Consider the following 15915-nt stretch of genomic DNA (forward strand, 5'->3'; position numbering starts at 1 on the left):
TACCTTCTGGCAGTGATAACTTATTATGTCCTAATATCAATGTTTTAAGTGAGCAAGACAATATATATATATATATACAGTAGATAAAAGAAAGCATTTACTGGGACCAATGGTATAAAAACATAGGGCCATTAATATGTCAACCAAATGCAAAACCCTTCATAACTATTTAACTTTCAGAAGAAAGACACACCAATAAAACAGTGTCCATGATGTTTATTTGTTTATTTTTCCTTTGTGCCTGGAATTCAGCTTTAATTATGATGTATGGTGCCACTTTCAATACATAATTAAACTGGGTGTTATCTTTACCCACTTTAATGTCTTTCCAGACAGTTTATTTCAGTAAAGCATGTGCATGGACTGAACAAACAAGATAAAAAGGTAATCATATGACATCATATATCTGAAACTAAGTCTGTAATGTCATTGACAGAAAATGAGATAAAGAAATATACAACATAGATGTTGGATAAATTAATTTTGAATTTATGATTGTAATTATCAGGTTTAAAAGGTACAATACAACAGTGGTTCATTGCCAAACTAAGATTTGTCTTGTGGTAAACTTTTTTTTTTTTTTTTTTCAGCCTAGCTTTGTATGTAACAACCTCAACATATAATTATATCTCAAATATGCATACCATAGAATGGTGTCTACCAATGCTTGTACTGTCCCCAAGCATCAGCAGCTTCCCTGCGGAACTTGGCTTTGCAGGATGTGACCAGCACCTCTCTGCTTAGTAAATTCTGCATTAAAAGCGTTGATGAGTGAGGAAGTAAAGGAGTGCAGGATTTCTTGGAGCAGTGGTCATTTGCAGTTGTAACCACTGCAATTCCTGTTCCTGTTACTGGCCCAAACCTTGTCTGTGTTCATGGACTCCTGAGTGAAGTTTGTACAAATATCTACCAAAGACGTGCCCCCTATTACGAACTTGCACGTGAATACTCATTGACACTTATGTGACCATTGGACACACTCAGGATGCTTCAAGAACTGTCCGAGATGCGTCTGATGGTTACCAAAGAGTCCATGAGAACTTGCACTTGCTTTCATTATGAAGACTAATTGTCCCAATGGAGAAAATGTGTACATACTGTGGAGGAGGAACTGCTAAACACAGAGCAGCTCAGACAGGAATGGGTACAGTTAGGAACAGCCATACCAACAAGCCGTAACATATTACTAAAATAATAAAGTATTTTACTTTTAGTGTGTTTTCTGTATATCACAAGCATATGTAAAACAGTAGAATTACACTTCCTATGCATATATACACAGTTCCACATACCAATGACGTGGTTACATAAATGTAAAAAAAAAAAAAAAAAAAAACAGAAAAAAACAAAAAACAAAAGAAATCCTTCATACTCTGACTCAAAAATAGTAAGCATATTTACCAATGGTACATTTTTGTAAAACTAAATTTTTGAGGAGATTGTGCAGTAATTGCTTCAATAAAAGCAGCAATATTCAGAAGGAAATATTATTATGGATGATGCAGACGAAGAAGAGGAGAAAGGGCAGGCCTCTGATGGTAGCTCATTTGGTAGTTTGAGCAAACAGACAGATGGCCAAACTCCTCTTACTCCGCCATGGTTAACGCCTGAAGTGGCATTACCCGACACAAAGCTTCACAGGGTTTAACAACAGGGATGAGAAAATACAGACAGTAACTGCAGAAAAATATATTTTTTACATAATGCCCAAAGTAAACAATGATCATACATAACAAAACATCTTCATTTATTAACGACTGGCCAAAGTCCCAAAAATCCTTTCAGTTTTTTTTTTTTCATTTTACTGAAAGCAGCAAAAGGATTTAGAGTATAACTGCTCTTCAAACATTTTTGATTGTACTCGTCCCAGATACCTCTAATAAAATACCAATGTGATTAAACCAAAGCCCTATTTCCCAGCAACCTGCAGTCTCCTGGCTCTGAAATATCTGCTCCCAGGAAACAGATTGCTCATGCACCCCATTGCTGATTGGGTCTCCAAAATGTACCCTCTATTGATGACCAGGAAAAACCTTTCTAGAGCAAATATGGAAGTAAACACAGGGCCAGGTCATGGTCCTAACAACAGGACTTATCTCCACAAAAGGTTACCCATCACATGGGCCTTTTATTATTTCAAAAGCTATAGGGACATTTACAAATGTATTCTGAAAGCACAGTTATACTTTATGTGCAACGTGAAGAATATATTAAACTACTGATACAGAAATTTTAACTGAAAACACAGTAAAGTATGAATCAAGGTCACCCTCATTAAAGATCGGGTGCAGGGGCTCAATCTCTGCTCCAGAGGCTGCACAAATGCAAAGGAAAAGACCTGCTGCACTGCAAAAAAATAAATTCAAATACCAGTAGCTTTATTCACCCAGAACAGGAGGTCCAGGGCGGGGACTATAGTTGTGTTTTTTAGATAAACTTTCCAGTGTTTGCATTTCTTTTGGAGTGCAGCCGACTTTTGCTCTGAATGCACAGTAACTAATGAAATGACTATTCAGCCAGAAACTGTTAAAAGAAATGCCTGTTGGCAAACACAGTGGTGAGTTCCTGGTCATTTTACAGTATAGAAGCACAACATACACACAATATTCTGAACCATGCTTAAAACTTCATGCTGTACGACATCTAATGGTCTTTGTGTGCATTCTACTATTGACAAGTACACATCTTCATTCAAACCACTTACATTTCTCCAAAAAGGGATTCTTTGGAATGTCAGCTACCAATCACACAGTGTAAAAGCAGAGATCCCCAACCTTTCTCAGCTTGTGAGGCACATTTAATTGTAAGACGTTGCAGCGAGCTATAGTGTGGGTGAAAACACATCACCTAAGAAATGTATAAATGTATTACCTAGATTTTCTTTAACCACTTGCCCTCTGCAATATTTACCTCCTTCCTGACCAGCGAGACGGCGCTGCATTAATTTAACAGACAATTGCACAGTCATGTAACACTGTACATAAATGAAATGTATGTCTTTTTTCCCACAAATATAGCTTTCTTTTGGTGGTATTTGATCAACTGTGCAGGTTTTATTTTTTGCACTATAAAACAGAAAAAAAAATATTTTTGACTTTTTGCTATAAAACATATCCATTAAAAAAATTTAATTTCTTCATAAATTTAGGCCAAAATGTATTCTGCTACATATCTTTGCTAAAAAAAAAAATCCCAATAAGTGTAAATGAATTGGTTTACGTGAAAGTTATAGCATCTACCAATGGCGGTATATATACTGGAATTTTTGTTTATTTTTTTACACTAGTAATGGCGGCGATCAGCGACTTATAGCGGGACGGCAGTGGGCTTTCTGACACTGAGTGGGAACTAACTGCCACTGACATCCCCAATGACACCAATACAGTGATCAGTGCTAATAAAAAACACTTACACTCTACTATTGGCACTGGGCAGGAAGGGGTTAAGATCTGGGGCGGTCAAAGGGTTAACTGTGTGCTGTGAGTGTTTTACTGTGTGCTGTGTTTTACTAAGGAGGCATGCTATTTTGTATTTCTCAATGTCCATGCTGACAGCAGAGAGAACTGTGTTTACACAAGGGTCTCTCCTGTCAGCTTTCCACAACGATTGCCGAGTGCCGGCGAGGACCCAGTGATTGACATCTCTAGCCGCCAATAGCGGCGCAGGTAGAACAGCGTGTGCCCCTACCCGGAGATGCAAATCACGTGTATATACAGTTGTGGCCAAAATTATTCAACCCCCACTGAAATTGAGTGTTTTGGCCAGTTTGACATTGCTTTTGATCATTCAGTCATCTTGCTTACATTTACATTAAAGAGGCACTTGTAGGTCAGACAAATATAACATAACAGTTATAATGAAATAACCACAAATGTCTTTTCTGTGCTCACAGCATTATCAGTTTTATTCAACCCCCAAGTGACATTCAATCTTAGTACTTAGTACAGCATCCTTTTACAGTTATAACAGCTTTTAAACGTGAAGCATAGCTTGACACAAGTGTCTTGCAGCGATCTACGGGTATCTTCGCCCATTCTTCATGGGCAAAGGCCTCCAGTTCAGTCACATTCTTAGGCTTGCGCACTGCAACTGCTTTCTTTAAGTCCCACCAGAGGTTCTCAATCGGATTTAAGTCTGGTGACTGCGATGGCCACTCCAAAATGTTCCAGCCTTTCCTCTGCAACCATGCTCTAGTGGACTTGGAGGTATGCTTGGGATCATTGTCCTGTTGAAAGGTCCAACGTCTCCCAAGCCTCAGGTGTGTGACGGACTGCATCACGTTTCCATCCAATATCTCCTGGTACTGAAGAGAATTCATGGTACCTTGCACACGCTGAAGCTTCCCTGTACCTGCAGAAGCAAAACAGCCCCAAAGCATGATTGACCCTCCACCATGCTTCACAGTAGGCAAGGTGTTCTTTTCATCATAGGCCTTGTTCTTCCTCCTCCAAACATAGCGTTGATCCATGGGCCCAAACAGTTCTAATTTTGTTTCATCAGTCCACAGAACACTATCCCACAACTTTTGTGGTTTGTCCACATGGCTTTTGGCATACTGCAGTCGACTCTTCTTATTCTTTGGAGACAGCAAGGGGGTACGCCTGGGAGTTCTGGCACGGAGGCCTTCATTACGCAGTGTGCGTCTTATTGTCTGGGCTGAAACTTCTGTACCCACATCTGACAAATCTTTTCTCAGTTCCTCAGCAGTCACACGGGGACTTCTCTCCACTCTACGCTTCAGGTAGCGCACAGCAGTCGAAGTCAGCATCTTCTTTCTGCCACGACCAGGTAGCGTTTCAACAGTGCCCTTTGCCTTGAATTTGCGAATGATGCTTCCTAAGGTGTCTCTTGGTATGTTTAACATCTTTGCAATCTTCTTATAGCCATTGCCCTTCCTGTGAAGAGAAATCACCTCTTCTCTTGTCTTCCTGGACCATTCTCTTGCCTTCACCATGTTTGTAACCACACCAGTAAATGTCTAGAAGGAGCTGAGTATCACAGTCATTTTAAAGCTGCCTAATTGGTGCTTATTATGCTTGATTGCTGCTCGGTGACATCCACAGGTGTTTTCAATACCTGATGGAAAGCACCTGTATGAACCTCTGTTCTTCAGAGTGGTAGTCTTTAAGGGGTTGAATAATTGTGGCAATGAAGAAACCACATAAGAACCATTTACTACTGTATTACATAAACAATTGATGTCATTTTAGTTGCATTTGGGTAGTTACAACGTCCTTGTAGGATTTGATTCTGAATACAATTCCAAATGTACACTATAGTCCCTAAACCCCTTTACAGCATTGGGGGTTGAATAATTTTGGCCACAACTGTATATATATACACACACACACGCGTGATTTTGCGCAGCCCAGTATTTCTGCTATAGGGCAGAGGGCAAGCGGTTAAAGTCTATGTAAAGCCCCTAGTATATGCATCATGCCTCACAGTATACAGTTCTTAAGGAAAACTGCTTTTTGTGACTCTGTTGCAAAGTTCCTTACCTTGAGATCATGCCAGTAACAGCACTTCCAGTTGCAGGATGACAATGCTAAGCCACTATCTCTCAATAGGCAGCTTTGTCAGCCTGCAAAGCAAGCTCTTTCAGTTGGCCATTGGGCTGCATATTGGATAAAACCTAAGGAGCTTGCATGGCAGGCTGTAAACACTACTACTAATTGTGATACAGTGGCTTAGCGTTGTGATGTGCTGTCACTGGTAGGATTTCCAGGTAAGAAAATTTGCAAGAGATTATTGAAAACATTCCTTTAAGAAAATAACATATAGTGCGACATGCTGACAAACATACTGAAAAAGAGGATTTTTGTACTCGCTGTGAAATCCTTTTCTTGGAATCCATTGAGGGACACAAGGAACCCTAAACCTTCAATTTATACTACCACTTACAGGAGAATTGGACACTAGTAAACAATAAACTGTATGCCAGCCCAGTATTTAACACCTACTGCTACCAACATGCTTTGGTTTTGCAACAATGTAGTACAGAGGGTACTGAGAGTATAAAGTCCTATTTTCTTTCTCACTCATTAAGGGACACAGGAAATTTTAAACCACTAAGACATCCAAAAAGGAATCCAACTGGGGGGTGGGCAATTGCCAACAAGCCCAACAAAACAGGAAGTTGGGGGATTGCCTGTAGCCTGAATCTGACATCAGATGAGGCAGAAATGTCCATCACCAGGTGGCAGAAGACTTACAAATCTGGGAATATTTTGCCTGATGCTGAAATGCCCAAGCAGTGCTCACAGACTTAGTGGAATAAGCCATAACAAGCTTGAGACCATAAGCTTTAATGATGGCTTGTCTGGGCCATCTATAGATGTAGGATTGAGACGTTGGGGCCATCCTGAATGATAAAAAGGAATCCATCTTTCTGAAAGAAGCAGTGTTAGTGAGACACACAGGCCAAACTACATCCAGAAAAGGGAGGGAAATTTCACTTTAATAAACTGGAGCTGGATAATGTTCTAGTTAAGGTGAAAAACAGGGACTATTATAGTAAGAAGGAAGTCCTAGGTCTCAATGCCATCTTGTCCCTAAGCAAAAACAAAACAGGTTCTATACAAGATAAGGGTGCCGAGTTCAGGCACTCACCTAACAGAGGTGTTAGCTACAAGGAAAGTAACAATGTGGGAGAGACTAGAGAGAGAAAAATCTCTAAAGTGTTCAAATTGTGGCTTTCTGAAACACAGCAAAAATCTGATTCAGATTCCACTGAGTCTCAGGGAAAAGGACAGGGTGAGCCATATAGGGGGCCCCATGCACAAAGCAGCTATGGACCTGAAAAGCACTCCACAGCTAACTTAACCAGAACCAAGTCTGGAATGTACCCTACATGAACCCATTGCTGAAGGCCTCTTACAAGTCTAGTCCCGGATCAACCAGTCTAAGGATGAACATTCCAGATACTTGCTGATCAAAGGAGAAACCTATAGCAGCAAGGTGCAGAAGAGTCTTGATTACAATATGATCACTAGCAAACAATGTAGGTATTCTGATAGTAGGAAGGGTTATACCCTAGGCTGGCCTACAGTTTTTTGTTTGCCAGTGTCCAATTCTCCTGTCAGTGGCAGTATAACCCAAACGTTTAGGACCTTCTGTGTGCCTCAATGGAAGAAAAAGAAAATCAATTTTTAGCTTCCACACACTTAAATGTTAAGTGCAACACTAAAAATTTAAAACATATATGTTATAATTAAATATATATATATATATATATATTTTATTTTTATTTATTTTTTTTAATCATGTAAATATGAAATACTGCATATGAATATTTCAGATTTACCACTTACAGTCATCAGGTGGCAAGCTCTAGGCAACAGCAACAGTCTTCTGGCCACTCTTATAATACCTGTTGTGGAATAGACATGAAAAGCCGGTAGATGAGACTACACAAACTGCAGAGTGAGAGCACACCCTTCCTTTTTCATAGCAAAGAAAGCACATTTGGTGTTTGACATTGTGTATTAAATGTCTGTCTGTAAAATAAACACAGAACACATCAGTTTATAAACTTGTAAAATGCAACGTGATTGGCTAATAGGAGGGATCAAGAGGTGAGTGGCCAACATCAGGGATTGGGGGCTACCTGCTCTGTTTAGGACCATTAAGGTGCTGTCAAGGTTTGCTTTAGAGCAATAATGCACCAATGACTACTGGACTTTTTTTTCTCTGTCCCTAGCCATACTTTTTGTTTTCTCTGAATGGTAATAGTAAAGACGCTTCAGCCAGAAATAAAAATCATTTAGGACAAACTGTAGCTCTGTTTTCTTTAACTTGCAATAACATGGTGACAATGGTCCAAAACTGTAAATGTGTATTTTTAATTCTAACAGAATTAATCTAAGAGAGTGATAGTAAAATGCCCCTACCTGCCTGCTTGCTGTCTTCCCTGGTGCTTTAAACAGAGCTGCACATGTGCAGCTCAACTTACAGTGCTAGGTCAGTCTCTGAGTGTTGGGATGACAAGCTCCTGCACATGACCAGGAGTGAAATTATCCTCTTCTGGCCAATGAAGAGGTCCAGAGACTGACAGTCATAAGGCGATGCGGGCACTGGTAAGGTTCCATTGGACAGGTAAGTATTCACCATTTAGTTACCCTTTAAACTGGTTTTATATCAGGTCATTAGGAGTTTACTCAATGAAGTCTGTGGTGCATCTTTCTCTCCCTCTCTTTTCTGCATTATTTCCTGCATCACCTTCAGACTTTTGAGCAAGGTTTGAACCGGATTAGTGCTTGAGAAACTATTGCTAGCAGTTTCTTACATCAGGCTTTCTCTGTTTGAGAGGTGTCAAGAATTGTGGCCCAGCATCGCCAGCAGATGTGTTTCAGGATCACCAGATTAAAAGGCAAAAGAGAGCTGGAGTTGATTATGTACAGAAATGTCTAGGTACAAATGTAACTATTCCAGCTGTACGTAATGCTCTCTGTATGCATCTTAAGGTTAAGTTTTCAATTTTGACAGGATTGTGCCTTTAAAAACATATGCTACCAGAGGAAAGAGGCCATGTGTGGAAAATCTGGTTGATATGCCTCTCTGGTGTGCAATTCATTCTCTATCTTTTCATAGCAAAAACTAAAAATAGTTTGGCTATAAACTTTAACAATGTACATGTAAATAACATAATAGTTTGCCACTTTGTTTCCTTTAAAAACAACATACAAGGTGCAATTTACTCTTTATTAAAGAATAAATCAGGAAACGCTTGATTGTTTTCTTATACATGACACATGTATAAGGTAACATGTTGAAGTAAATGTATTAAAGTGAGCCAAACCTGGCCTAGAAAGTGCCTAAGGTAGCAGGAGTTGATCACAGCAGAGCCCATTGGACCCCAAAGCCAGAGATAAGTACCACCCCCATTTTTAAACTTCAGATATCAGAGCCTATACTTGTTCTACTGCAGTTACTTTAGGCACATAAGTGCCAGGTCAGGTTCACTTTAACAGCTGCCGAATATCTGCCATGTGCAACATCAAAGATAAATATATTAAGTGTGACTCAAAAGCCATTGGTTGGGGACCACTGATGTAAGGTATGCACAGTTGTGTTCAGCCATGAAAAGGGATACTTGGATAAAATGCACAAATCGGCAATCATTACCATTTCCCATAGCCTGATGTTACAGAGCACAGGTATGTTAGGACAGAGTTTTCGGTTGTAACAGACCTAGAAGAGTGATAATCATTATCTCAGTGTTGAAGAGAAACATGAGACAAGTAGATGTCCAGAATTGGAAAGACCATGTTGAGAACTTCTTGAAAGGCCTCCAAACCATGAAATAGTTACAAGGTATAGTGGTAATAACAGAAACAAAGAAGTCAAGCATTAAACACAACTTGAAAGTGGTAATTTCCCTATAGGTAGCCTAAATTTTCCATCTCGCTGCGGTAGCGTTGCTCAGAAACTTTACTCTTGTGCTGTTTTGTCTCCAGATGTTGCCTAAACTCAAGCTCTTCACTGGCTCCCACGTTGCACATTGAACAGTAGAACTGTCCACTTGGTGTTACACACATAGCCAGGTCTCTAGGAATTCTCTGCCGTGAACGGGGATTGAAATATGGACCTAGGAGGAGAAAAAATATTTTCTGTCAATTTTCATTAAAACCAACATAAATTGATATAGGACTTTGACAGAAGGCATGGGGTGACCTTCCAGAGAAATACTGAGCAGCATTCTCATATGTTTTCATTAGAAAGGCATAATACAAAGACAAAGTGGATGGCTTGGCCCATTAATTCAGAAAATACATATTCTCTTGGCAATTAGACTCATCTTCATTCAGTGCCTTAGGTTTTATAATCTGATAAATGCGGTCTTCAAATACATTTTAATCCCAAATTGGCTATCACAGTAGTGAACACAAGCTGTAGTGAATGTCAGAAAACAAAATGTAAATGTGTTTGGCACTTCAGACCCTAAAGAAACTAAGTTTCACAAATATATATACTGTAATGTAATTTCAGCGATGTCCCAGTACAGCCCATAGCTTTAGGCTGTTTGATGCAGGTAAGAGGAATTTGTTAAAAAAAAAGGGACAATGAAAAAAATGAAAAATCACTGATATGCAGACCTACAGCTGCCTGAAGATTCTTCACATTCAACACTTCCAGTAGTTTTGAATGCCTGTGTCATCTGCTATGTGCAATTCCAGTAAAGTATTCCAATCAGCCACATTCCTGGAAATGGTTTTGTGGTGGATGCTGTAGCAACTGGTGGCTGGAACCAGTATCAACACATGGTTAAGGCATACATCACCAGCACAATTCTATGCAGTGACTGCTTGAATAAACCTTTGGATGATATTTCAAAGATCCACAGTGTGCTTGCACTATATGCCTTGCCTTTCTGTGTCCAATGCTTCCTTCTGCTGACCCCTGCATCATTACTGTGTCCTGTAGCAGGTGCAGGTGTCAGCAGGAGAGGATTAACGGAGACTTGCAGAGTACTGGGTTCTTAACATCAATACAAAAGCAGCCATTTGTTATTTCTACCCAAACCCAGTCAGGGAGGTTCTGATGCTTCATGCTAGCACCCACAGACCTCGGAACTGACACCCAGCTTGCTCATTCTCTAGGTTTATGGCTACCGTAAAGCTCAAACCAACAACAAATCAGATGTTTTTGCATATAGGAGGGATTTACTGAGTAATCACCACTTTGATTAGGAATCTCCTGAGAAAAAAAAGGCATGATTGCCTTCTTACTGCTTGGTTTCTAGCCCTAATTTCTTTCTGGCTCATTAAAGTGATTGTAAAACTTAAATTATTTTTCTATTAAAAAAATAATAAACTTGTGATACTTACCTGCTCTGTACAATGATTTTGCATAGAGCAGCCCTGATCCTTCTCTTCTGGGGTGCCATGTTGGGGCTCCTGACTTCTTACCCCCGCTGAGTGCCCACTAGGGTGGCACTGATAGCAGGCATTTGCACAAGTACTTGTACTCATGCAAATGCTCCAATACCTAAAACAGATACATTTGCAGTACGATTTATAGAGCAATTACTCTGGGCTCAAATTGCACTGCAAAGAATAGCAGGTATCGGTGCATCCCTAGTGCTCACGAAAGGAAGTTGCTTCCCATGGGGGCACTCCTACGTGTTCAATCCCCAGCCAGGCTGCTTGCTTCCATTCAGACATACACCCAGGCTTGGCACTCCCACCCACTCTCTGCTCACAGGTTTTGACTGACAGAAGCAGGAGCCAATGGTTCCTGTTGCTCTCAGCCAAGCCTGTGAGAGACGGGAGAGGAGAGAAGACATGCACAGAGCTGGATCAAGATCAGGCTCTGATAAGTATGTAGGGGGGCTGCAGGGGAGCTACTATTAAAAGGTTTTTTTACCCTAATGCAAAGAATGCATTGGTTAAAAAAAAAAAAAACTTTACCTTTACAACCACTTTGAGTCAGCTCATTGCTAGTTTACTCTTGCCCAAACCTAGACAATGAAATAAATTAAGATGAAAAAAAAAAACAGTATATTTGCATGACCATGCTGTAAATCAATTTGTACACATGTTTCAAACATGTGTTTGCACCTGGAAAATCAACCTATGTTCTCAGAAGGCAAATGAGCAAATCTTATCAACCAGAATGATTGGCTAGTATACAAGTCAAACTCCCTAGGACAGTGATGGCGAACCTATGGCACGCGTGCCAGACCTGGCACGCAGAGCCATCTCAGTGGGCACGCCAGGAAGAAGAGGACGATGAGCGCGTATGGACCGGCCATCCAGATCTCGTCCACACTGGACCCCCATCAAACTACATTTCCCACATGTCTCTGGGGCCAGGGTGGGCGTGGACGAGAGGAAACGGCTCCAATGCGGCTCTGGCACCAGGGGTAATGTACCCGGGGATTGGCGCGGAAGAGAGGAAGAGGCTCCCACACTGCTCCCACACTGCTCCGGGGCCAGGGGCAACGTGTTCAGAGTGGATGGGAATGAGCTGCTGGGTTGGAAGCCACACCGACGCTGCCAGAGGTGAGATTAACTGCTTGCAGTGTCATCCATCAGTGCCCAGCAGTGTCGCCTGTCAGTGCCCAGCAGTGTCGCCCATCAGTGCTGCCCATCAGTGCCATCCATCAATGATGCCCAGCAGTGCCATCCATCAGTGCCCAGCAGTGTCGCCTGTCAGTGCTGCCCAGCAGTGCCACCTGTCAGTGCTGCCCAGCAGTGCCACATGTCAGTGCCCAGCAGTATCGCCCATCAGTGCTGCCCATCAGTGCCACCCATCAATGATGCCCAGCAGTGCCATCCATCAGTGCCCAGCAGTGTCACCCATCAGTGCCCAGCAGTGTCGCCTGTCAGTGCTGCCCAGCAGTGCCACCTGTCAGTGCTGCCCAGCAGTGCCACCTGTCAGTGCTGCCCAGCAGTGCCACCTGTCAGTGCTGCCCAGAAGTGCCACCTGTCAGTGCCCAGCAGTGTCGCCCGTCAGTGCTGCCCATCAGTGCCACGCATCAATGATGCCCAGCAGTGCCACCGATCAGTGCCGTCTGTCAGTGCGTCCAGGTAGGCAAGTGGTTAATTGCAGTGTTGGCACTTTGAAATAAAAAAGTTGGTTTGTGTTGCAGTTTTGGGCACTCGGGCTCAAAAAGGTTCGCCATCACTGCCCTAGGAGATGGAGGAAGATGTATTGTGAATCCCATCATCCCACACTCAAAATGATGTTTTCAGACAGTGTTGTTTGGCAACATATGCACAGCACCATCTAGATCTAGACTCTTATAGAGCTATCTAATAAAATATTTACATCAGCAAAGAAACAATAGTTTACACGTTTTAACTGTTTTTTAATAACTTAGAGCTGCTTGCAACAAGATGCACAAAAAGAATTGGAGCCATACAAATACTCTGGATTATTTAACAATTCCGCATCTCTGGCAGAGTTAGAGCCTTCTGGACCTGCAAAACAGTAAAATGTTTTTAACCAGAGAGAGTTGTTGCACAGCTGCAATGAGGTTTTTGAAAATGTAACAGTTTAGATGTAAACAGTGCTCCCTGAAGTGTTTAAGGCTTTGTTCACACTGGTGCAATTTCAGATGCAACTTGAGTCATCATCGTAGCTCAGAGCTGCACGATTTTGGAAAAGTTCCTGTACTACTTTGGTGTGATTTCAGTACGAGTCTGGCCCCATAGACTATGGCAGCCATTTCAAAGTAGCATCCAAACATAAATCGCACCGAAAGTCAGATCAAAATCAGATTGCAGCAGTGTGAACCTGTATTTTCCTCATTAACGTTCCAGATCCACCTACAAAAATTTCACATAATGAACCTTGCTTAGGGCTAAGCACACACTGTTTATCTTTCCATGCCTGCGCTCAGGTCTAGCAATTGGCTGCTCCAGAACCAAACTCTGTACTGTGGGATGCATGGAAAGAGTCACAAAATTCTTCATACCCAGAACTAACAAAAGCTGTTCATTTTTAACGGAGCCCCCACGCATTGGCGAACGAGTGCTTATATATGCGACAAACTGCATGATCCTGCAGCACCATGAGGTTTAGTGCGGTGCAATTTAAAAAAAAAAAAAAAAGGGACAGAGACTTATTTTCCCATGTTTCTTGCAGGGAGGGCAACCCATTGAAATGAATGAGCTGCTCTGCAGACAGCTCCATAGATCTGAACCAAACCTTGGAGAATAAGTGTCACTGCAGAATACATCGATTTTGGTTCAACTGTCTCCCAATATATTTTTAAGGGTCTATCTCTGCACAATTCCCAAATAAAGTATGGTTTTCACCTCTAACACTTAAGTTGTTTACAAGCAGATAAGCCACTTCTTTATACCATGTAAGATACTGTATATAAAATCAGTAATACTTTTATTCTGATAAAAATTGTTTTCCTGATTATAAATTTTGTAAGCTTAGTGTGGAATCTATGTTTTTCAAGTACCTCAATTGCATTAATATTTATGGCATACAGTTTGTCTTCATTATTTTTTATCCTGCAACGTTTGCACCTCTTGCACTTTCAATGCCCAAGTGTTTTGTAGTATTAATGGTAAACAAGCTGATTTACATAATACACTCATAAGCTTGTATTAATACACATACAAAAACATCAGATGTTGCTAACATGGGAATTCATGTTCCCACTGTTGTTTTCCAGGCCATCCTCAACTTTTAAAGCTGAGGTTTAGCTAAAGAAATTCGCTTTTTTTTGTCTACAGCTTTAGTTACATTACTTACCTGCACAGGCATATCCCACGATGTGCAGACTGCTTGATTATGTTGAAATCTTTACTGCAGGACTGTCCTGTCTTCTTCCTGCTGCTGAGCTTCCAGCCCTGTGGGAGTCAACAGCTTCAGGTATCTAGGATCAGCTGCACTAAAGGTACTAAAAGCATGTCAATGAGTTTTAACATTTACCGGACTTGGTTGCTCTGCTAGCAGCTCTACTCAAAGCAACTCTTACTGTACTATTATGTCAACATGGCACCAGGGAACTGTGCTTTCGGACACTATCTGCTGTTACATAAGCAACTTACCACTCCTTCCTCCCTGCTTGTCAGCTTTCAGGCAGGGAAAAAAGAATGGATGCAACATGGTGTCACTGGCACTGACATCTTCACTTTGACTTCTTCCAAGCTTTGGGATCTTTGGCCATCCCGATTGACTGGAATGACATAGTTCTCGGGCATGTACATGGAAGTTCATTAATTACGGCACCGAGATGTGCCAGAATATACACTGTGCTGCACATGCAATAAAAAAGGAGGAACCAACCTGTAACATACCTGTAAATTCCGAATCTTGGAGTACAGTACAGGACACAGACTGGATATTCATAGACCCTGGGTTATAGGCTGCTACTTTCACATAACTGGACACTGGCAAAGTTGTGCTGGGCATGCCTCTATAGCTTTGCCCGAGACCTTTACAGGCAAGTCAAAATTCTTAATTCTACAGCACAGAACACAGGCCGAATACATAGATTCTGGGATGTCCCCAAGCAGTGACTGAGAAGGGTGGGCAACACAAGGCAAAAAAAAAAACTGTGCCAACAGACCCAACAATAAGGGTCATTGGACCCAATACAGAGTACTGCTACAAGAATCTTAAAGCCAAATGCTGCATACGCAGAAGCTTGGGCATCCACCTGGTAGAACTTGAAGAAGGTATAAACTGAATACTAGGTGGAAGCCTTCCAAAGCTGGGCAACAGAGGCTTGATTTTGGAATGCCCAGGAAACACCCACAATGCTGGAGGCGTTTTATCCTTTAGAGTGTTTGCTCTTGAGATGAGTTATCCTATCTACTTGGCTATTGTGGATATTGAAGCAGGATGTCCTTTGTGAGGCTCGGAAGACAAAGAGGGGGTCTATTTTTCTGATAGAGTTTGTGGCTGTCAGATAAACTCTAATAGCTCTGACAACTTCCAGACAAAGAAGATCAATTGCTCTGGGATGCTTATGAGCAAAGCAAAAGGTTTAATGTAGAATTATCTTAGGTACAAAGAAAGGTCTTGGGTGCAAAACTACTTTGTCTTTGGGAAATGGCTCCTTACAAAAGAGAGCCACTAGTTCAGAGACATGTCTGACAGACATGAAAGTCACTAAGAAGGCCACTTTGCAGGAGAGGTAATTGAAAGAGTTCCCTGATGGGTTCTGCAAGTTAGACAGAAAGAAGCAAAGGGTGCTGTAAGGGTGATCTAATTCAAGAAACACCTTGAATAAAGGTTTTTAGAAGGGAAAATGAATCCAGCGATTTTTGGGTCAAAATAAACAAGGTGAAAACCTGTCCCTTAATATTACTTAAGGCCAAATTTTGGTCACGTCCTGATTGTGGGAAGGTCAGAATGCATAGCACAGGAGTAATCTCTGGGACTGAAAGGTTTGTGTTCACACAAGGCAAAGAAGGATTTTGAAGTACAATAATACATATTTCT

At 41.3% G+C, this 15915-nt stretch overlaps 1 protein-coding gene and 1 long non-coding RNA gene across 2 annotated transcripts in view; both read right to left on the reverse strand.

Annotated features, from left to right (window-relative positions):
- Positions 1-201: 201 nt before the first annotated feature.
- Positions 202-15915, reverse strand: part of ZMAT3 (zinc finger matrin-type 3) — a 71501-nt gene continuing 55787 nt past the window's right edge. Inside the window, exon 6 of the mRNA XM_089675537.1 lies at positions 202-9589. Coding sequence (XP_089531663.1) covers positions 9381-9589 — 209 coding nt within the window. The 3' untranslated portion in view covers positions 202-9380. The remainder of the gene's footprint in view (positions 9590-15915) is intronic.
- On the reverse strand, positions 12794-14320 carry LOC149463331 (uncharacterized). Its single transcript, XR_016312465.1, has 2 exons — positions 14218-14320; positions 12794-12926 (listed from the first exon to the last, which is right to left on the reverse strand). It is a non-coding gene; the product is annotated as an uncharacterized LOC149463331 (long non-coding RNA).

This window comes from Staurois parvus, unplaced genomic scaffold, assembly GCF_062004578.1.
Source record: "Staurois parvus isolate SC_StPar_1 unplaced genomic scaffold, SC_StPar_1.0 ptg000155l, whole genome shotgun sequence".
Classification (NCBI taxonomy): Eukaryota; Metazoa; Chordata; class Amphibia; order Anura; family Ranidae; genus Staurois; species Staurois parvus.